Genomic DNA, 24,492 nt, shown 5'->3' with positions numbered 1-24,492 from the left:
ACAAGCACAAGCCGGGCGTTTATTTGCTTCCAAGTCGTTACCATTTTTATGGCGGGGAAATGCTTTAGTAATTGACACTGGCGGCACAGGTAATGGAGAAGCGTGATGCACCTTACAAGTGGCGCGTGTTGTGCTTCTACAGTTCCTTTTTAATAGTTATCTTTATCAAGCGGCGCAGTGACAGGTTATGGTGGCGTATCAAATTTGTTTATTTTATGTCTTGTGTCCGGCTAGCTCTCGAATATCTATTCTAGGCAGATACACATCATCTTCCTCTTCTTGGCGTAACGTCCCCACTAAGACAGAGCCTGGTTCTCAACAGAGTGTTCTGCAGCTATTAACTGACAGCTTTCATTGCGAATGACCCTATCAGCTTGACCAGAAGATTGCTGACAGTAGGATCTTCACCTGCCCGCCCTTTACCGGGACCCCTTTCCAACCGCGGGCTTGGATCCAACCCAGTAGACCGACGCCACGACAGCAAGGATGATCTACGAAGCCGACTCCGAACCCCTGGACCATGGTCCAGAGGTGCACCTCTTGTATCGCGCATGAAGCATTCTCGCAAGTCCACGTGCCACCTCCTCTGTAGCTCCAAGACGATGTGGGTGATAGCCGTTGAAACGACATTCCAGCCAAACTCATTCATACCCACCCTCTGGACAAGATTGTCCGGAGTTGTGTCCTCCCCGCATGTGGCAAGCATGTGGTCACGCATTGTGCGAAAAAGCGGGCACACGAACAAAACGTGTTCCGCCGTTTCCTCTAAACCAGCAGAAACCGGACATACGGGAGACCCCGCATGACCGAAACGATGTAGATACTGTCGGAAGCAACCATGGCCTGAATGGACCTGACTCAGGTGGAATGATACTTCCCCATGACGCCTGTTAATACAACTATCTACCCTCGGGATCAACCTTCGGGTTGGGTTGATGAAACTGTCCCACGCGCGCTGCCATTTGGCCATCCTGGAAATTCTGCGTATGCCTCTTGTGCCGCGCATTTCTAAGCACTCCATGTCCTCCTTGATAAGAATACCTATAGGCAGCCAGAAGCTTGCGCTTACTGGTATACTCCGCAGAGTTATTGGACATCATCCGGGACAGTTCTGATATAGCTGTGGAGCATCTTTTACCGGCGTAATCAACGTGGCTACCGAAGCTTATCGTCGATCATCACACCAAAGTGTTTAACGGAGCGCTTCCAGCGTAGCGTAAAGTCATCAGCAAAGCCGACGATCTCCACCTCCACCAGGAACTCCGACCTTAAGGCTCAAGCATCCGTCATCATTTTTCGGAAAATAAAAAGCAGTTTTCTCGCTGCAAATCAAAACAAGGATCATGAAAATATATTCACTGCATTATATTCCTCATGTGGAGTACAGTGAATATATTTTTATAGCAAAAACTTTTGTTTTGAACGAAAAAAACTGCTTTCAAATGTTTGATGATGACGATGATTTCAATGACGAAAAGTTCAACGTTAACACCTCGTCGTACATGACATTCCATAACACCGGACTCAGGACTCCTGAGGTTATGTGAAAGCACTTCCGACCTACTTCTGTGTCGTAAACTAGTACTCGATTCCGGAACTGACTTCCGAGAATCTAGTACAGGTACCCGGGTATCCCCAGACGCAGGAGCGCATCGGCAACAGCCGGTCAACTGGTGCTATTGAACGTGATCCTTACATCCAGAGTCACTACTGTACAGTAGCGAACCCCCTTCTCTTACGCTGGAACACTATCTCGGCGGTTTTTGTAACCGACAAGATAGCGTCTACGGTCGTCCTCCCCTTCCGGAAGCCGTACTGGCTACTCAAGAGGTCATTTATACCCTCGATGTGCTTTAACATTGTATATGGCGACGAGTCTCCGGGTGGTTTCCACGCCTTCGGCAATAGAACCAGGCTCTGCATCTTCCATTCTTCTGTTCTAGGAAAACTCCCTCGTGCAGGCATTTCTGTATAGCAGACCTGAACATCCCGCGGCCTTTGTAATAGGTACTTTTAAGGCAAGATTCAGAAATCCTCCGGACCTGGGACCTTACCTACGCTAAGAAACTTTGCTATCCCCCCAAGTTCCACATCGCTAACTATCTCCTCATCGCCTGCCCCAGACCCCGGCGGTTCTACGAAAGGAGGCCAAGGTCTAGGATCATGGCTCGGAAAAGGCCCCTCCATGAACCCCTCCAACATCTCTGCAGATTACTCTTTAGGAGCCATTACACCTCTCGTCTTGGCCATCACGATCCTGAAGGTATCACCCTACGGATTCACATTGGCACTCTGACACAGACCCTCGAAGCATGCCTTTTTGCTTGCCCTTATAAGCGCGGCTTTTGCAGCGGCTAACACGACCCGCCGTTCGTTTCACTCGTTCTCAGATCATTTTCGCTGCATCCGCCGCCTAACCCGTAGACAGGCGCGGCGCAGGTCCGCAATTGCTTGAGTCCACCAGTAAGCCGTGTGGAAAGGTACAATGTTCACCTCTTCTATTATTATATATCTTGTGCCTTTGCCCAACCCTATTAAGTGCACCTTCAGTGCGCACGCACCTTGTTTTCGGTGTGTGCTTTGGTCGAGAGAAAACCCTTTATCAAATGTACAGTTCGCTACAAGTGCGCCGCGTGTATTTTTGATCGCTCTGAATAAATCTCGTTTTAATTCGTAGTTTCTCGCGCTCATTACTTCCTTAACTATTCCGAAATCCTTCGTCGGGTATTCCGCTACGTGATCCTGTACTCCGCCGACAGGTGATGGGCCCAGCAAGCGACCCAAGGAAGAAATCGGAAAGTTAAAAGATTCGGCCGGGAAGAGCCGGATAGTGCTTTTGTGTTCCGCCTGCTGCAACGGCAGAGCAAGCGTCGCCCTTGGCGTCGTCGTCCAGCATACGACGAGTAGTGTGTTGGTGTTAGTGAGAACGAGACTGCGAGAAAGTGAAAGCGCCAATGAGAAGCCGGGGAAGTTTGTTTTTGTTTACTCTGACACAGCGGTTCGGTGAAGATGAGTGAAACGAAATTTTCCATCGCCAAGTTGAACGGAAGCAATTGGCAAACATGGAAAGTGCGGGTCGAAATGCTCCTGGCTAGAGAAGATTTGTGGAGCATTGTGGAAGATCCCCTCCCCGATGAAGATGAGCGTGACGATGACTGGAAGAAAAGTGACAAGAGGGCAAAAGCGACGATCATTTTGCTGATCGAGGACAGCCAACTGTCGTTGGTGAAAAACTGTGCTTTCGCGTGTGAAACGTTTGATGCCCTGAAGCGATACCACGAAAAGACGACGCGGTCGGTTCGGGTGTCGCTGTTGAAGAAGGTGTGCGCGTCGAATCTCGCCGAAAACGGAAACGTCGAAAATCATTTGCGCGAGTTTGATGAATTGTTCGATCGTTTTGACGCGGCGGGTACAACCTTGGATAAAGACACCAAGATTTGTATGCTCCTCCGAAGCCTTCCACCGTCGTACGATGGACTTGTGACCGCGTTGGACAGTCGGTCAGACGATGACATCTCACCTCGCATCTCACTTGATGTCGTCAAATCGAAGCTTGTCGACGAGTATAATCGGCAGCTCGAGAGGAAGGGATGTGGATCTGCTAAGATCGAAAAAGCGATGCGTTCCGCAGAAGGCAAAAGTCGAGTGGTGATTCGCGCACTTGCCATTTCTGCAAGAAGACCGGCCACATCAAGCGTAACTGCCGGAAGTTTTTGGCCACCCAGAAGAAAGAAGAGCCTGCCGGTGCTAGTGGTAGTGGATACGGCAAAGCTAAAGCCGCTTAAAGTGAATCGCGGGGGGTTGCTTTTGTTGTCGGCGAAGAAAAGCCGTGCAGTTGGGTGATCGATAGTAGTGCCAGCGCGCACATGACCAACGACCGGTCATTTTTTGAATCGTTGGAGGAGTTCGCGGGTGGGCACATTACGATGGCTGACGGCAAGAAGACCCAGATTCTGGGTGAAGGAAGTGGCACAGTGCTTGGGGTCGACGGATCTGGTGAAGCCACGAAGATTACAGTGAACGAAGTGAAATTCGTGCCAGGACTGTCCACTAACTTGATTTCGGTAGGAAAATTGGCACAGAAGAACTTTCGCGTAGTGTTTGACAGTGACGGATGTGAAATCGTGGACCGGAAAAGTGAAGTTGTCGCCACCGGATTCCGGCACGGTAGTCTGTATTACCTGAGCGTAGCAGAAGCGTCGTTGGCTGCATCGGAAGGCCGGCACAAGGTGGATTGCCAGCACCAGTGGCACAGACGGCTCGGCCACCGTGACTGGGCCGCTGCGGAACGGCTCCTGAAGGAAGGTTTGGCTACAGGAATAAAGGTAAGTGATTGCGGGTTGCGATTAGTTTACGAATGTTGTCTGGAGGGTAAATCGGCAAGGCTGCCCTTCAATCCAGTTGTAGAACGAAAGTCTTCTCGAGTTCTGGACATCGTCCACATGGACCTCTGTGGGCCGATGGATAACATCACGCCAAGCGGAAACAGATACACGATGACAATAACGGACGATTTCAGTCGGTTTACGGTTACTTACCTGCTGAAAAACAAGTCCGAGGCTGCTGGGATTATCAAGGAGTACGTATCGTGGGTCGAGAACCTCTTTGGTCGGAAGCCGGCCGTTATGCGGTCCGATGGAGGGGGAGAGTTCATCAACAAGGAACTCCAGTCCTTCTACAAGCAGCAAGGAATCCGATCGCAATTCACAGCCCCCTACTCACCACAACAGAATGGCGTTGCCGAACGCAAAAACAGATCGCTGACGGAGATGGCGACGTGTATGTTGGTCGACGCTGGGATGGAAAAGCGGTTCTGGGGAGAGGCGGTGCTGACTGCTACATACATACAGAACCGGTTGCCATCGAGAACCATCCAGAAAACCCCATACGAGCTCTGGTGGGGACGAAAGCCTGATCTCAGCCACTTTCGGGTGTTCGGTAGCCAAGCGTATGTCCACGTACCGGATACCAAGAGGAAGAAGCTAGGCAGCAAAGCAAGGAAGTTAACATTCGTTGGCTATGCGATGGAGCAGAAGGCATACCGCTTCGTGGATGTAGAGACGGACCAGATCACGGTGAGCCGCGACGCTCGCTTCATAGAGCTGGACAATGGATCAACGACAGTCGAAGTGTCAGCTGAGACCAAGGCTGAGACGAAGAAGAAAGCTGAAAAAGTGGAAGAAATCGCTGTGATTCCCTTCAAGGAAGAGAAGGAAGAAGTGCTCAACGAATCGTCCGAAGATTACTTTGAAGCTGAAGCGGAAGAGTATGCGGAACCCGGTGCAAGTTCCAGTTCCGGCGTTCGCCGTTCAGGAAGACCAAACCTTGTAGCCAAACCGCGACATTTGGAGGACTATGACCTGGAGTACGCCGTAGGTTTCGCCGCCTGCGCTGTTGAAGGACCGATAAACTACAAAGAAGCGTTGAAGGATCGAGTATGGCGGGATGCCATGGTGGAGGAGCTGGAGTCCCACCGGCGCAACAAGACATGGCAGTTGGTCCCGCTTTTGGCTCCAGATGGGTATATAAGGAGAAACGGAATGAAGAAAACCGGGTGGTGAAGCATAAGGCGGGGCTGGTGGCCCAAGGCTATGGCCAGCGCTCAGGAGTCGACGTAGACGAAGTGTTTGCACCAGTAACGTGTCAATCAACGTTCCGGGCCTTCCTGTCGCTGGCGGCGAAGCAGAATATGCACGTGCGTCACCTGGACGTGAAGACGGCCTACCTCTATGGTTCTCTGAAAGAGGAGGTTTCCATGCGACAGCCGCCGGGTTTCGTCGTTCCAGGGAATGAAAACTTGGTGTGCCGCTTGCAACGAAGCATATACGGGCTGCGGCAATCAGCACGCTGCTGGAACCGGCGATTGGACGAAGCACTGGTGAAGAATGGGTTCAAGGCAGCTGTAGCAGACCCGTGCTTGTACGTCAGATATAGCGGAAGTGCAAAAGTGATTCTAATAGTGTATGTTGACGATCTACTGATTGCGTCTACGGACGAATCAGCAATTGAGAAGATTTGTGACGAACTGAAAGTGGACTTTGAACTGACATCGCTCGGAGAAGTGCGACACTTTCTCGGAGTTGAAGTCAAGCGTGAAGAAAAAGTGTTTAAACGGGGACTGCGTAACTACATTGACAAACTGCTCGAAGTGTTTGGGATGGAACAGTGCAAAACGGCTAAGTCGCCGATGGAACCCGGGTATGTGAAAACGATGGACACAGGGGAACCATTCGAAGATCCAACTAGCTAACGTAGCTTGGTTGGAGGGCTGCTTTATTTGGCCACCGTTGCTCGGCCAGACATAGCAGCAACTGCATCAATCCTGGGAAGAAGATTCAGTGCGCCCCGGGACTGTGACTGGACAGCGGCGAAGCGCGTACTGCGCTACTTGAAGTCTACAAGGTGCTTCCAGTTACAGCTCGGTGGAGAACAACAGCAAGTGCTAACCGGTTTCTCAGACGCTGATTGGGCCGGTGACGTCGAGAGTCGTCGTTCGACATCCGGCATACTATTCAAGCTTAGCGGAGGTAGCATCATGTGGGCCAGTCGTCGACAGCCGTGCGTGAGCCTGTCGTCGATGGAGGCTGAGTATGTGGCGCTCAGCGAAGCGTGGCAGGAAGCGCTCTGGCTCAGACAGCTTCTTCGCGACCTGGGAGAGCCACCGAATTCGCTGACTACCGTCATGGAAGACAACCAGGGATGCTTGGCATTTGTCCACTAGGAACGGGTAAGCAGAAGATCAAAACACATTGATACGAAGGAACGCTTTATTAAGGAGTTGTGTAACCGTGGAGAGATTGATTCGCCAAGCAAGGCCGCATCGCATGAAGGCAAAAGCTGATGACCCGAAGACTGGGAACGAAGACAAAACTCGCGTTGTACAAAACTGATTTTTCTGGTCGCTTTATACGGCCATGAATCGTAGACGTTGGGAAATCTTGATCGGAGAGCCTTTGTAGTCTTCGAACGTAAAGTGCTGCAAACAACACTCCGCGATAAACTGGAGTAAGGCGGAATCGCATAATCTACGAATTGTACCAAGTAGGTATATAAAGAGATGAATATATATAGTGAAGTCAATAAAACGCGGTAGGCTGCGGTGGGTTCGACCGTAGCTCAAGCTAAAATCGTATTCAGCAGTGAACCAGGAAGAGGCTTCGTGGTAGGCCGCGAACACATTGGCGTTTAGCAGTTGAGGAGGACCTAAGAGCTCTAAATGCAAAGGGCGACTGGACGCGATCAGCTCAGGAACGAGACTAGTGGAGGCAAATGCTTCATTTGATGTAGACTCACCGCTATGAGCCCATCAAATTTCAAGAAAGTACTCAACTAACAATCGCAAGCCGCAAACAAGCATGCATGCTGAATTGTTACTTTTTAATAGTAATGATAACTGAACTAAAATTATGCTGTCACTTTACTGTACAAATGCTTTTTCAATTTGAAAAAGTAGCCAATGTTGAACTTTTCTATCGGTACAAGCGTTATCTGGGTAATATGCACTGTCGAGGCAAAACGCACCCCCTTCGTTTTTCAGGAGTTATCAGTTTTGGAGTATTGCAACCTTGTCAGCCTAATAAATGAGCACCTGGAAATGTACATATCTGCGTTACGTAATTAGTGAGAAAAATGAATAAAATCAAAAAGAACGTTTCTGATGTAATTTTCCCGATTCGTTTGTGAAAATTGACCAAATATTGTATGCTGTTGTGTTTATTTAGTTAATTGAGGACAATACTAAGCGTAGGAAGAATAACTGAAACAGTAATGTACGTAAATTATATTTTTTAAACAATTTTATTTTTGCTATTGATTGGGGCAATATGCACTCCATCAGTTGAGGCAAAACGCACCTGTAGAAAACAAGCTGTAAGTAATCGCAATGTAATGGCTCTGTAAGTAATCGCAATCGAAATTGAGCTATTATTTGTTTAAAGCCTTAGAAAACATGCATTTTCACTAAGAAGGGAACATGAACTCGCACCATTTGGGCAGGTGTACCTATTTTGGGCACTGGCCGCTATAACTAAGTCAATATCAAACCGATTGATTTGAATTTTTGTTCAGGGTTAGATACTGTACGTGCCTAACTCTATACACATTTTCAAATCAATCGGTTTGAAATTGACTTAGTTATAGCGGCAAGTGCCCAAAATAGGTACACCTGCCCAAATGGTACAAGACCCTACATGCACAAAAAACTATGGTAAAATCAAAAATATTTGAAGTAAATTCAAATAAATTGTCAATTTGTTCAGGCCACAAAAATAAAACTGTTTGGAGCAAATCGAACGTCACATTTGAAGCAAATGCAATCTAGGTATGTTTGAAACAAAAATACATTTTCTGACAGATTTATGTTAGAAATAAATATAAATGTTTTTGTTTTTTTTTGTGGCAGGTCGGCGGAATGTTTGTTTTCCCATTAAACTTACAAAGTCATTCCCATCGGTGGAAAAACCAACTTCCCGTGTTGTACTTTCAATGCCAGCATCAAGTTTACATCTATTAGATAACATACGCTTCCGAAAACAACGGGATTTCGTGCAGATTTTCGGTGAACCTTGCCTTTTTTGCTGGAGGACATCTTATTTGTTGTTTCAACAAGAACTTGTGAGTTTTGTTTGAGTTCTGGACGGTGGATGGGGGGCTCCTCAATGGGTATTGTCGAAATAAATGTGTAATTGAGTTTGTTTGAAAAATTAAAACATTAGTTTTAAATCTTGTACCGACTTTTCGAACCCTCTAAGCAGAATACCCTCTATGAATGAGTGTAATCAGTTTTGTACCTTTTAATTCCGCCCTATGCATAGGGCGGAATTAAAAGGTACAAAACTGATTACACTCATTCATATTAGTTTTAAACATTTCATTAGTTTACTGAAACTGCAGCGAGCTCGCGCAATATACTAAGAGCGATGTTTTTTTGATAGTGTTTTACTATTTACAACGGCACGCATCCTGAAGGGTTAATAAGATTTTTAATCGACTTGCAGTATTTCCTTTAAAAAAAAGTTTAACAAGACCTTTTTCTGCTTCTTAAGTTCATGTAAAAATTAACGCATGTATCGGTACAACATGTTTTTCACTTATCAAATAAGCGCTTTCGTTTCATCATACTTCGATTCAGAGTACAGGATGAAAAACACGTGTTTTTTTACCGCTTCTGAGGTAATATGTTATTCAGTTATGTTAGCCGTAGATAATGTTCTGCGCTTATTCACCACTGCTGAATAGGAATTAAAGTGTGATCATTATTAAACAACGGGAAGTTTATGATTTGATTTGAGCGCTTCAATTCATCATCTCTAGGATAAACGCAGATGAGAAGGCATGCGGCTGACAATCGACGGGTCTCGAATCTTGAAATAGGTAAATTTATGTGTAGTTATTATTTCACAATAGTTGTTCACAGTATAAGTGCCAATCATAAACTCTCGCTCAAATTGAAAAAAATGCAACTTATTTATTTTTAGTATTTTTTGCTAAAGCTGAATAACAGCTTTACTATAAAGTTGTGAAACGATTTAACAGCAAACATCTCAGTTGGTACACAACAATATGCTTTATAATTTCTTCAAATTTGTGTGAACAAAGCCCGAACAAAGGTTGTGCCTATAAATTATCCAAATGTTATTCAGCATCATGCTGAATTGATTCGCCGTAAAGGTGCTTGTAAAATGAATGATTGTTAGTTGGTGTTTACAACAACGATATTGATCAGATGATCGTACTTGCCGGGAATATTGGCCGTCAGCAACCAGGGATGTCGCCACGGGATCGGGAGTCGTACCTGCCGGGGGAGACGGGCCGTCAGCAACCAGGGATGTCGCCACGGGATCGGAAGTCGTACCTGCCGGGGGAGACGGGCCGTCAGCAACCAGGGATGTCGCCACGGGATCGGGAGTCGTACCTGCCGGGGGAGACGGACCGTCAGCAACCAGGGATGTCGCCACGGGATCGGGAGTCGTACCTGCCGGGGGAGACGGGCCGTCAGCAACCAGGGATGTCGCCACGGGATCGGTTTCGTTCTTGCCGGGGAAGATGGTCCGTAATCTTGCAGGTTAAGGGTTTGATGGTTTCGTTTTCGGGGACAAATGTTCGGGTAAGGTTTATTCTTATTCAGGTTTGGGATAGTTTCTCTAGCTTCTGTTTCTTGTGAAAGTTTTTGAAGTTATGACGGTTTTCGCATCGCCACCTACGTTTTTTTATCGTTACATCATAACCTCGTTGCTATCCGCAACATTCTCCGGGGCCAGAACAGATATGGCCTTGAGTAAAATAATTTTGCTAACTGGTCGAGTAAACGTAGATCTTGAAGTTCTTACTACAACTGTTCGAATTCTACCATCCGGTCCATGAATCACCTTTTCGATCAGACCTTTAGGCCAACATCCTCGATGCATTGTTTCGTCAATAATCATTACTAAATCTCCGGATTTATATTCATGATAGTTCCGATTATCCTGCCACTTTTGTCGTTTCAATAATTCTGGCCGATAGGCCGAAACCCATTTTCGCCAGAAACGGTCAGCATGCGTGCTTGTAAGCTGCTCTACAATCTAAACTGCTCTCGTTAAAGTCATGGTCGTACTGCATATGGTTGTTTCTTCCGAGTAACAACATATTCGGAGTTATGGGTTCAGGCTCTTGCGGATCATCGGAGACTTCTGTTAGCGGCCGATTGTTAATAATGTTTATAATTTCACATAACGTTGTTCTAAGAACTATGTCGGTGGGATGTCTTTCCTTTAACATAGCGCGCATCCCCGTCTTGACTGAACGTACTAAACGTTCCCAGCAGCCTCCAAAGTGAGGCGCACCTGGTGGAATGAAAACCCATTCTACGCCTCTGACACTGAGTGTTTCCTCTATTTGCTGCTGGTCGAGCGTCCTGACAAGACTCTTGAGTTCTTGATTGGCTCCCGAAAAATTTGTTCCATTGTCTGTCAGAATCTTCTGAGGGACACCCCGAACCGCCATGAAACAGCGAATTGCCATTATACAGCTGCCAGTATCCAAGGATGGAACCACTTCCAAATGAATCGCTCGACTGGTCATGCAGGTGAATAATACGACCCAGCGTTTCTCGATCCGCCTTCCAACCTTCACTACCAATGGGCCAAAATAATCAATTCCAGTATGCGTAAAGGGAAACACAAAAGGAGTAGTCCGTACGACAGGCATGTTACCCATTTGTGCAACATTTGGATTTCCACGCAACTCTATGAATTTTACACAAGCATTTCCAAATTTTTTAACTTGGGACCGGATTTTTAAAATGCGATGTCGTTGTTTCAAGTTGTTGATGATTGTTTCTAAACCTTGGTGAGCGTTTGCGTTGTGAAATGTCCTTATCAGCAAATTTGTGAAAGCGTGGTTGTCTGGTAATATAACAGGATTATTGACTGCAAAAGGCTTACTATCGTCTTGTATCCGTCCTTTCATCCTGATGATTCCATCGAACAAAACGGGAGAGTATGTGTATAAACGGCTTGATTTCTTTACAAATCCACTTGTTCTCAAACTGTTGATTTCATCCCCAAAACTTCCATTTGAACTGTTTTGTACCACAGATTTCGTGCTTCTTCCATATCTAGTACGTTAATCATAAACTTCTTTGGTTTTTGTTGTTTAGGAAATGATAGGATTTTTCGCATCTTCAAGTAGTACGCCGTCGTTCTGATTAGCCGATTGTAGTCAGAGAATCTTCGAATGTCAGGCATATCTATGGTAATTTTCTGTTCATTCACATGGTGTAAAACAGTTCCCTCGACATCTTCAAACTCCATATTGAAATTCACGAATTCATCTGATGACATCGTTATACATTCTTGATTTGGCCATTCACTATGATGGTGTCTCAAGAAATCTGGACCACGCAACCACTCATCCATGTTTGCGAATTTGGAGGATTTGGTTGCAAGGTCTGCAACATTTAAACCTGTAGGGATCCATTTCCACATTCCAGTATTATGGCCGTTCTCCTTGATCTTGGAAATTCGTGATCCTACGAAGGCAGTAAGTTTCTCCTTCGTGCAGAGCCATGCTAAGCATATCTTAGAGTCTGTCCAGAAGTAGGTAGAAGATACCTCTATTTCCAATTCTGTTTGTATCACCTTCATCATTTGGCTGGAAAGCACACATCCTTGTAGCTCAAGTCTTGGAACAGTTTGAGACTTAAAAGGGGCTACACGTGACTTGCCTAGAACCAACGCAACGTGTGATTTGTCTGGGCACCGATGAACCATGTAGATTACATTTGCAAATGCTTTATCGCTTGCATCTGAAAAAGCATGTAGTTCCACGCGGTGAAACCAGGGAAGTTCCGGGAAATATTATCTTGGAATTCGAATTTCTTTCAACTGTGCAGTTTGTTGAAGCCATTCCATCCATTTTGAAACCAATCCATCTGGAATTTTGTCATCCCACGCGATTTGTAGGCGCCACAAGTCTTGAAACAGTATCTTCAAATGTATTGTGATGGGAGATAGTACATTCAACGGGTCAAAAATACCCATCATAAACTGCAACAGCTGCCTCTTAGTGGGAATATCAGTGCCAGAACGCAGAGCTTCATCAAGCTTCGGGAAATTCAACGGAAAAACAAATTCATCGGTATTGAGGTTCCATTTTATACCAAGAACGTGGACATCGGTACTCGGTTCAGCTCTCAACGAGGGATCGAGGGATTGCAAAACAGCATCGGAGTTTGAGACGAATTTGACCAACTTGAATCCACCGTGTTCATGTGCCATGATAACATTCTTCACTAAATCGATCGCTTCTTCCCCCGTATCAGTGGAATCGAAATAGTCATCGACGTAATGCTGTTTGACTATTGGGCGTAGTACTCCAGGGAGACGATCTTCGAGTTCCTTAGCGTTGAAATTTTTAATGAATTGGGCAATCGATGGAGACGATACTGCACCGAAAATCATTGCCATCATCACGTAGATTTCGGGAGGATCTGTGCGGTTCATTCCGCGCCAAAAGATTCGCTGGGAATTCTGATCTTGCTCTCTGATACGCACCTGATGAAACATTTCCTTGATGTACCCCATGAAAGCCACCTTCTTTTGTCTTCCTCTCATCAGAACTGCTATCAGTGGTGGAACAAAATCTGGTCCTTTCAGCAAAAGATCGTTTAACGAAAATCCATGTGACTTCGCTTTTGCATCCATTACCAATCGAAATTTATTTGCACTCACGACACTAAAATGTGGCAAATACCATGTATTGGACGTTTCATCAAGTTCATCCGATCTAAGTTTTCTTGCGTAACCTTTTTGAATATAAGCGTCAATTTTTTCACAATACTGCTCAGCAAACTGCGGATCTGCATCCATCTTCTTTTCCATAATATTTAGTCGTCGGAGTGCTTGCGGCTTGCTATCAGGAAACACAAAATTGTTATACCGGTATAGCTGTCCAACTTCGAAACGATCATCGCAACGTTTCAGTGTACGGTTCATAATGTCCAGCGCTCTTTCATCTTCTTCAGACATTTTTGGACCTTGATCTCGGATGCCGAAGTTTTCAACTTTATACACTTCTTTGATCATTTCGTTCAGTTCGTGATCTTGATCATTGGAACAAAGAAAAACGTGAAATTGGTCGGCAATATCCGTTGTACTAGGTTCAATTGCTCCATGTATTGTCCAACCGAGATGGCAACGCGTTAATTGTAGACCTCTTTCCGAATACTGTACTGTTTTCAGAGGAACAATAAGGCCAGCATTGTTGGATCCAATCAAAATTTTGGGAGTGGCATTCTGGATCATCAGCAACTTTTCCTCGTCAAGAAGCGGATACAGGCGCTTGATCCTGTCGATGTCGAGGTTTACACGAGGAAGATTCATGTTCTTGATGGTTCGCATGTTGTTCAGCTCATACCACTTAGCCTGCTCGCTAGGTCCAGCAATTTGGAAAGACAGGATCTTTGACTCGGAATCATTGTGCAAAATTCCGTTTGTCCAGCGGTAGGTTACAGGTGAAACTGGACCGCTCAGCTCCATTTGATCAGCAAGTTCCGAATCGATCATTGAGAGGGAAGATCCTTCATCGAATAGAGCGAAAACGTCCTGAACTTTACCATGACTACGGATCCGAACTTTACCGACACGCAGCAGAGTAGTCACATTCCTGCCATTGACGTGGTAGACATCTTCAGCATCCTTGTTTCCGTACTTGCGAAATGGTTGTCTACTTTCTTTATCCGAGTGCACTAATTCATGGTGGTTTTTGTTGCATACTGTACACGTTCTATCAGATCGACAGTTGCGGCGCGAATGGTCCTGCTTCAAACATATGTAACACACCTTACACGATCTTGCTACAGAACGGCGTTGCTCAACGGAAAGTTTGGCAAACTTTTCACACTTGACGAGGCTCAGATGATCATTGGCATTGCACAGTGGACACGTTTTTTGTGGGTCTGTTGGACGAGCGTTGACATTCAGAACAGATGGCTTGGATCTGATAAACGTCTCATCTCTACGTTCTTTTTTATTGAGGAAGATGGGGTTCAAGCTTGCCAGTTGGTTTTCCATTTCATCCTCCAACCACCGCGAAAAAACTTGAAAATCAATGATTGTGTCCTGCTTCAGCAAAAACGCTTTGTGGCGTACCCACATTTGCTTACTAAATAATGGTAGCTTCTCGACCAGATGGGAAATCAGCTCAGGGTTCATCAGATACATCTCAGCGTTCACATTTTTCAGCGCCACCGCGGTACCGATGATAGCGTTGTAGAACGTACGGAAAGATTCGATGTTTCCTTCCTTCACGTAATCCAAATTTCGTAGTAGTTCCAGTCTGTTAGCTACTACCCACTCAGTGCGGCCGAAATTGGATTTCAGCATACGCATGATCAAGCTGACGTTTTCAGGAGCAGACAGTAAACATTCCACAGCCTTGCGCGCTTTGCCCTGTAGAGCGTTGTTCAATCTTCTGAGGTTCTCTCTATCGGTTAGCTTGTATTCGTCGGTGGACATGAGCGATTCCAAGCAACAGCATCAAAATTAAGGAAAATTTTTAATTCATGATTTTCTATTGAACTGAAACTTTGCACAGTTTTTCAGTTCCATCTAAATCGCCATTTTTCGATATCAAATTTTTATTTAGAGCCACGACTAACTTTTCAAAAGGGTGTATGTGAAAATGGTTCAAAAATATTCAAAAATATGCACAGCAAAAACGGATTGTTCGATTGTTATGAATTTTTCAGCAAAGTTAGATAGCTAAATGGTGATTTCTAAGAAAATATACACTGTGAAAAAAAATCTATTTTATCATTGAAAAACATCATTTTTGTCACAAAAACTCAAATATCTCAAAACCCTATCTTTTTACCAACTTGAATTTTTTAGGGAAAACGGTCCATTGTATTAGCAATCTACCATAAAAATTTGGTGATGGTAAACTAATAAACAAAATAGTTATAACATTTCAAAAATTTCACTATTTTTACATTTAGTAAAAAAAAAATTTCTGTGTAAATTATTTCGGCCGGGAATCGCGATTTGATGCTGATTTTATTGTTCAGCAAAGTTAGATAACTAAATGGCGATTCCTAAGAAAATGTACACTGTGAAAAAAATCTTTTTTAACATTAAATAATATCATTTTTGTCACAAAAACTCAAATATCTCAAAACCCTATCTTTTTACCAACGTAATTTTTTAGAGAAAACGGTCCATTGTATTAGCAATCTACCATGAAAATAAACAAAAAAATTATGACAATTCAAACATTTCACAATTTTCACATTTAGTAATAATTTTTTTTAGTGTAAATTATTTCGGCCGGAAATTGAAGTTTGATGCTGATTTTATTGTTAATGGCCTTGCGTGAGTAAAACAAGTTGTTTTTATTATATATTATATATACATATAATATACTATGTACCGTAATGTTCCGATTTTATCACGCCCTCCGCGCATTAGTCGTTTATTCATTAATTTGCTGTTACATTTGAGGACAAGTGTTTTCCCTCTTCTTCAAGATGAATGTTGAAAGCGTGTTTTGCAACGTTAAAAATATTGAAATGGGTATAGATGTTGAAGAATATTACAGGGCATTTTTGAAAAGGGGCGTAATTAAATTGTTTAAACAGATGTCGCTGATGGCAATTTCTCAGTTGTTGTCGTTTTCGAACTTCCTGCGCCCTGCTTTACCGATGATATACAGATGGCTCGTTTGTCAAATTTTAGACGGCAGGACGTGCAAATGCGTAATTTTGTACACAATGTGGACATTTGGGCATAACCAGTCTCTTTCAGTTTATCTATGGTGCTTTCGGTGAGATTTCGTAACTCTTTTGAACATTTTTTTTCATCAAACGGTCTACAAGAGAGCGTTGAGTTGAAGACCTTTGAGAAAGCGACTGTTCATCTTGTTCGTTAGATTATAATAAACAAAATCACTTATTAATTTTAACTTACTTGGTGGCTGAAGAAAAAAAAAATACTATACAATTTTTAATATTCATAGCGGTAGTATTTTTTTGTTTTTTTTCGTGAGCATTGTCAGGTATGTATACAGACAAACAAACGTAACACTGGCGAAATTTTCATTGACCACGCCTTCAACGATCATTTTGAATCTTGGTTGTGGCTTTCATAACAAGAAGAGCGCCCATCGTTTTTCTTTGCGTTTGACGTTTCACACTAGCGCCTTCTGATGACGATATTGCACAACGCAGTGTTTCGTGAAACATTTCCACCAGGTGGTGATAGTGTGAACTGGGCGATGAATTTTCACTAAAATTGTTCTAGGCGTTTCGTCTGTTTGTCTGTGGTATGTACCTCTTATGCATTTGTTGTTGTTGAAGTTACTCGCATTCTTCCGATCATAAAGTCTGTTCTCTACACACTTAATTTTGATTACCGAGTTCGGTAATTTTTTGACGAGATTAAAACTGCTGAGCACCGAACTCGTTCAGCAAAAATGCATTGTTTACCTTTTCCATACGATTTTGACAGTTGTTTTACTGAGCCTCAGTAAAATCGATTACCGAAACTACCGAGATCGTACTGCTGTTATAATCTCGTCAAAAAAGTACCGAACAGGTAATTCAGAAATAAGTGTGTAAGAGGGATTTTTTTTGCGGATAAACTAGACGTATACGCGTATAAAAAACTTTTATTATACAGCTTTTGTCTTAAAAATAAATTCAATTCCATTTTTCTTATAATCAACAGCTTTTCAACACTATCAAGGGATTTTTTCACCAGTCACGTACAATAAAAAGTATGACAATCTCAATATTTTTGATCACAACACTGGATCGCGTCTAAGTTTCAAATAGATACTATAGTAATTACGAATAATCAAACTAAAGTATCATGAAAACAACGTGTTTAATTCAGGCGGTAGCCTTTACAATAAAATCAGCATCAAAATATAATTCTCGAAATAATTTACACAGAAAAAAATTTTTTTTTGTTACTAAATGTAAAAATTGTGAAATGTTTGAAATGTCATAACTTTTTTGTTTATCAGTTTACCATCACCAAAATTTTATGGTAGATAGCTGATATAATGGGCCATTTCCCCTAAAAAATTGAAGTTGGTAAAAAGATAGGGTTTTGAGATATTTGAGTTTTTGTGACAAATATCATATTTTTTCAAAGTAGAAAAAGAAATTTTTTATAGTGTATATTTTCTAAGGAATCATCATTTAGTTATCTAACTTTGCTGAAAAATTTATAACAATCGAACAATCCGTTTTTGCTGTATAGCTTTTAGAATATTTTAGAACTATTTTCGCATACACCCTTTTGAAAAGTTAGTCGTGAGTGAATATGAAGGTTTAATATCAAAAAATGGCGATTTATATGAAATTGAAAAACTGTGCAAAGTTTCAGATATTTTTGAAATGGTCGCTCAGGATCGACTGACATGACTCCGTGGAATTCCTCACATCTTGAATTCGTTTTCAAAAATCGGCCAGTCATTGATGTTTCCAGAAAACTGCGGCAAATCCTTCACGTGTCGATTTTGAAGAGCTTTGAAAGCGTGACACAGTATGTCATTCACACCCTTCTCAGGGATATCATGTTGAACAGCTTCGGTGCCCGCGTGATTGACGTTTTCTGCGTTCTCCATACCATCGTTTCGGTCAATCCAGTTTTGTACACGTTGCATGGAGCTACAGCTCGAATCTCCAGAACCGGAACGCAGCTCACTTATCTGGATAGCACGTTCGCGTTTTCTCTTGATGAACTCTGCCTTTTTCTGCTCTCTCTTGAGTTCCAAATCTTTCTGGATCTTGAGCTCTTCTAGACGTTGCTCAGCCAAAATCCTATCTTGCTCTAACGATGCACGTAACTCCTCTTCTTCTAACTCGTCGACAAGCTCCAGAGCTCTGATTTGGCTTTGCGTTTTGCTCACTGCTGATTGCCTACTTCTACACGAATGATTGCTAACAGCATCAACGGACGCGACATCTCTCACCGATTTTGACAGCGACTTATTTCTATCAGTTTCTACTTGTGTGTTATCTACAGTGTTTTTAGCGCCAACATCTTTAGGCATATTTTTCGCTACAGGTGTTCTTTGCATGTTGCATGGTTGATCGATTTAGTTTGGGGATTTGACAGTAATAGCCGATAAGATTTTTTGGGACTATACCTGCGTTAGACCGTCTAGGTCGTTGCAGGGATTCTTCCATATAAACTGGAAGCTTGGTTTCGAAGGACCAAAATGTTTACAACAACGATATTGATCAGATGATCGTACTTGCCGGGAATATTGGCCGTCAGCAACCAGGGATGTCGCCACGGGATCGGTTTCGTTCTTGCCGGGGAAGATGGTCCGTAATCTTGCAGGTTAAGGGTTTGATGGTTTCGTTTTCGGGGACAAATGTTCGGGTAAGGTTTATTCTTATTCAGGTTTGGGATAGTTTCTCTAGCTTCTGTTTCTTGTGAAAGTTTTTGAAGTTATGACGGTTTTCGCATCGCCACCTACGTTTTTTTATCGTTACATCATAACCTCGTTGCTATCCGCAACAGTTGGGTATAAATGCAAACCCATGCATTATAATGCACAAACTATTTCTGTTCCGTCATGCCCATGTGTTGCCAGAGCCTTATAAATAAACGATTAAGTACAAAAAGGAATATACTTACTTTGTCACCCTTGTGGGTAATGAATGGCAACAGCTTCACAATGGTGTCCAGCTCCGGGTGTGCTCTGCCGACCTGCAATGTAGAACGTAAAAAAAATGATCAATAAGAGTTGAGACTAGAGTTGAGATGTCGCTGTTGGATTAGAATGCTTATCTAAACAAACCAATTTCAGTCAGCATGTAACGTGTGAAATTATGAAGACACTCCAGTCACAGACAAACAGACGTAACAGCTTGAACGATTTTCATGGAAATCCATCGCCCAGGTCACACTAGCATCACCTGGTGGAAAAGTTGCACGAATCACTATGTTGTGCCATATCGTCAACAGAAGGCGCTAGTGTGAAACGTCAAACGCATAGAAAAACGATGCGCGCGCCTCTGGTCGTGAAATCCACAACTATAAAAATTTAAAATGATCGTTAAAAGCGTGGTCGATGGAAATTTCACAAGTGTTACGTCTGTTTGTCTGTGCTCCAGTTTACAAACAATAATGACATGTGCTCTCTATTGGACATGATTGTCACAGAAAATAAGATCGATAGTTATGTTCATATTCTCTAGAATTCAGTCTACAATGAACGACATTTGCTTCAGAGACAACCCTGTTGCAAGGAAATATTTCAATCGACGCCGGTAGATCTCCATTGCGACGTGCATAGCAATAAAACACCGTTATGTTATATACCATACTGGGCTAAATGCAACGATCCAAATCATGCTCGCCGTAGTGCACTCGTGCGGCCTTGAACTTGTTGATTTCTCACACCCTCTAGTTGCCTACAGACTGTATCGAGACCGACTCAGAAGAGATCGTTCGTGCTGAACGTGTACCCACCCCGATCATATTGCATCTGTGGGTCTACGGTGCCCTACAACTAAATAGTATATGTACTCTGAACCGAACAACTTAGCTTCGAGCCATACACCGTTTTTACTAGTAATACAATATTAATCTCCTGCAGGTGAGCTTTCAACTCTTCGAAAGTCACGTGGATAGGTTAGTTTCAGTTATAGTATACAGCAGTTATTATAGTCCCTTTGACCTGTGTAGTATGTACCACTACACTGTTGTATATTTATCCGGCAGGTTTCAAAAGGAAATTAAGGTCATACAAAGCAGGATGTATTGTTTTTTTACACGGTTCAATAATTTGCAGTTCAAGTCATTATTATGAATAGAGTCTTACGGAGTTCACTCAACTGATTAATCGTTCGCCTTAGAGATTCCGAAAGTTATGGCAAACATTTACTTCCTTTCATAAACTTTAAATTTCACTGACTCAATGGAAAGTTAAGAAATATGGTAGCTAAAAATGCCACGCGTCTCCTTCGAGAGTACCCTATTTGTGGAATATATCTGTTTAGATCATGACTTTAAAACAATGCAATTTAGTGTCACAATATTGAGCCTAGCGAACAAAACCCACGCAAAGCGAAGCTGCTGCGTCACTGACTCTATCTACCTACGATTTAAACCCAGAGAGGGTAGGGATGATGGATGTTAATATATTCATTTCCATCTAATACGGTAATTACCTCGACGATAACGCCGCCGACAGCGGGAACTACCACCGAGTTACAAATCGTTGTTGTTGTTGGCGACATGACACGACACGGTGGCAATAGAGCCACGTCGTCGCGTCGTCGTCGGTGTTCTAACACCGTGATGCTGATGTAACCCATTCTGGTCAGCACGTAGCTCTAAGCTTACGTATACCTAATAGCGCATGACTCAAATTGAACTTTAGAATCTAAACCTGTTTCGGTGCAGACATCCGCCGACCGGTAGTCTACGGACGGTGATCGAGTCGAGAGAGGGATAGGTTGAACCAGTAGTGCAGTGCACCGATTGTGTAGCTGGTGGATTATGAATGGCAGAACAAAAATGTGCGTTTGCTCGCATTGTTGAGAGTAGGTACCCGGTACAACAAACTGATTTGTTCTGATCATCTACTCGACTGATGATTGCGCCCTTCGCTCGCGCCAACTTGGCGTTTCCAAAGTTCTAGATCATTCTTCACGCTTCTGATACGCATCGTTGACTGGGCGATTCAATTTCCATAGACTGCGAAGTGCGGATACTCTCGATTGAAGGGTGTCGCTTGATCCACAGCACACTTATTACGCTGCATCCGTTTCATCAACTTGAGCAGCCTTGTTGAATTGAAAAGGTTAACCGCAACTGCATGTCAGGTTAAGCGGTTCGAAGCACTCTGGTTTTAATTTTACTAATTGTAGGAATAGTCCGCGATAGGGAGCTAAAAAGATAGCCAGTCGCTAATCGTTGTACGGAATGTGACAAATATATAAAACATGGAAACCCTGCAAGTGGTTGTTTGTTACGTAGAATGGAATATGAGTTGCAGAACGGAACTGCGTGTACCCCGTACGGCAGTGGTCGTATGTGAAGCGACTAAACGTAATTGGATTGGCTTTCTATGAAAATCGCACTGGCAAGCAGTTGAGCTAGGTCAGTGCTTCCCGAATGATGATTCGGAGTTTTTTTAATAGCCAGTAAAGTATACAATAACACACTACGTATGGCTAAGTAATTCACTCTACGTTGCATATTATTCAACAGAATTCAACAGCAAAAAAGAACTACAACAAATATTTTGGCTACCCCTACAAGATACATCAACATGTTGAAGTTCGACCATTGAATGATAACGGTCAAGTTTAACCTTTATCGTTCATGGTGCCATCATTGGCGGGACATCATGTTACTGTGTATCGTTCTCAAAGTCCTTTGCAAAGTGATCCTTAACCGGATACAGGAGAAGATTGACGCAACTCTCCGACGGCAGCAAGCAGAATTCCGTGCCGGACGATCCTGTGTGGACCATATTGTCACGCTCCGTATCATTCTGGAGTAAGTCAATGAATTCCAAGAGTCTCTCTACCTGGCGTTCATTGATTACGAAAAAGCTTTCGACCGTCTCAATCACGGAAACATGTGGGAAGCCCTCAGGCGCAAGGGTGTCCCTGAGAAAATCATCGGCCTCATTGAAGCACAGTATAGAGCATTTTCGTGCAGCGTACTGCACAACGGTGTTTTGTCCGATCCCATCCGGGTCGTTACTGGAGTGAGGCAAGGATGTATACTATCACCGCTACTGTTCCTCATTGTTATCGACGAGATTCTGGTTGGAGCGATTGACCGTGAACCAAATCGTGGTTTGCTGTGGCAACCCATTACCATGGAGCACCTAAATGACTTCGAACTGGCTGATGACGTTGCTCTCCTTGCTCAAAGGCGCTCTGATATGCAGAGCAAGCTCGATGATCTTGCCAATCGCTCCTCAGCGGCAGGTCTTACCATCAACGTCAACAAGACCACATCGTTGGATGAAACACGGTCAACCCTTCCAGCTTTACGGTAGCTGGGCAATCAGTGGAAAATGTTGAAAGCTTCCAATATCTTGGTAGCCAAATGGCGGCCGATGGCGGCACCAAGATCGACATAGGTGCACGGATCAAGAAGGCGAGGGCTGCTTTTGCGAGTTTAAGAAATGTATGAAAAATCAACCATATCAGTAAACGAACCAAACCCTGAATTGTTAACTCGAACGTGAAATCTGTGCTGCTACATATACGCTAGTGAAACCTGGTGTGTATCAGTGGAGAACACTCAACGGCTGCAGGTCTTCATCAATAGATGCCTGCGGTATATAATTTGTGCATGGTGGTCTCACAACGTGGAGATCCATCGTCGATGTCATCAAAGCGATAGCGACAGAAACTCGGGAACAAAAGTGGAAGTATGTCGGCTACACTCTACGCAGAAGCGGGAACGAAATCTGCAAGCAAGCGTTACTTAGATTGGAACCCAGCAGGACATCGCAGCAGACCCAGAGGCTCATGGCGGCGCAGCCTCAACAACGAAATAAAGCAAGTCGACAGAAATTTGGCCTGGCCACAGGTCAAGGCGATGGCTGGCTCAGGATGGAGGTTTTTCAACTCCGTGGGAGCTCAAGGTAGAAAATGAGTAGGTAGAAGGTATGCTATTATGTATTCAACCTAGGTTCCTTTATGAATTGTAGGGTTCTAATTCATGGAAGGAAATTTCCACAGGATTGATGCAGCAATGCAGCTGTGCACCAGTAATGCAACAATGCACCAATGCACGACGAAACAATGCAAAGATAATAATTGTATAACCACATTGTATAACTCTGTGGTATAACTGTCATTCTGTGTGAAACATTTTAACCCTTTGGAGACGGATGGGCCACATTAGCCCAGCCGAGAAATCTGACCTTCACAAACGTGGTATAGACTAGACCAGCGAGATTGTATCCAGGAAGACGAAAATACCGTCTCCAAAGGGTTAATGGGTAACGGAAGGACAGACAGGCAAACACAGAAGGAAATCGCAGTAACATTTTATATCTATGATGATTTTTGTTCATAGAAAGAAACCTTTTAAAAGGTTTCAAGAAAGCTATTACCGGTAGGACTTGATTAGGAGTGGGACTTTGCAGTTTCCCTTACATATATCTAGTGAATAAAATGCTGTATAAAGCTGAAATTTTGACATTTTTTTAAACCAACTTTGATTAGTAATCTGTCAAAATTTCAGCTATGTTCAGAATTCCGTTCTTCAGATATATGTTGGGGAAGTTTCAGAACCTGACTCCGGATAATCGTATTCGACCTGTACATTAATGCATTTGTATAATATTTCACGCAGTATTTGCCATCTCATTTAGAAACGCCAGAAGACATACTTCCAAGCATTCACCTTTTGACTGTAAACGACTGTTGTAGAATTCTGATTCAGAGAAAGGAATGAAAATTACAGCAACTTCTACAGAAACTGCTGAATTGATATAGCAAAACATTGCTTTATAAACCTACGATGCATCAATGCAACAATGCAAAGATTCATCAATGCGACGATGGACCAATACAACTATATGCAATGACGTCCAATGCAATGGTGCTCCAATTCAGCATAGGTACAATGCTACAGTGCAATGATTATTGTTGATTTCAAACTGTGCATTTTTTTTATTATTATCGTACAAATTGGGCCGAAGGGTCTCAGATTTTCATGAAACTTTTTCCACAGGCAGGGCTTATAAATGAATAAAAAAAAATGAGAATAAATCAGGGTCGCCTATTTTTCCGGTAAACTCAGGTGGAATTTTTTTGTTTGCCCCTGATACTACTTACTTTGAAAAATCAAAACTCAAGATCGGAGCATCGTACAAACAAAGTTTTTTTTAGAAAATGAAAGCAAATTTTCTCAAAAATACAAAAAAATATGAACTGGACAAAGTTTTCCACAAAATTCTCCACAGTTGAGAAGATTCGTAAAGAAAAGCCGAAAAACTATGCCCAAACTCGTGGAA

The 24,492-nt window shown here is 43.3% G+C and overlaps 1 protein-coding gene across 2 annotated transcripts in view; it reads right to left on the bottom strand.

Annotated features, from left to right (window-relative positions):
- Positions 1–24,492, bottom strand: part of LOC109412353 (carbonic anhydrase) — a 105,086-nt gene that overhangs the window by 16,917 nt on the left and 63,677 nt on the right. For both annotated transcript variants that reach the window (XM_062851332.1, XM_062851333.1), the window contains exon 3: positions 19,134–19,205. In XM_062851332.1, the coding sequence (XP_062707316.1) occupies positions 19,134–19,205 (72 nt within the window). The remainder of the gene's footprint in view (positions 1–19,133; positions 19,206–24,492) is intronic.

Source organism: Aedes albopictus, chromosome 2, assembly GCF_035046485.1.
Source record: "Aedes albopictus strain Foshan chromosome 2, AalbF5, whole genome shotgun sequence".
Classification (NCBI taxonomy): Eukaryota; Metazoa; Arthropoda; class Insecta; order Diptera; family Culicidae; genus Aedes; species Aedes albopictus.
This window is presented reverse-complemented; position numbering and strand designations above follow the sequence as displayed.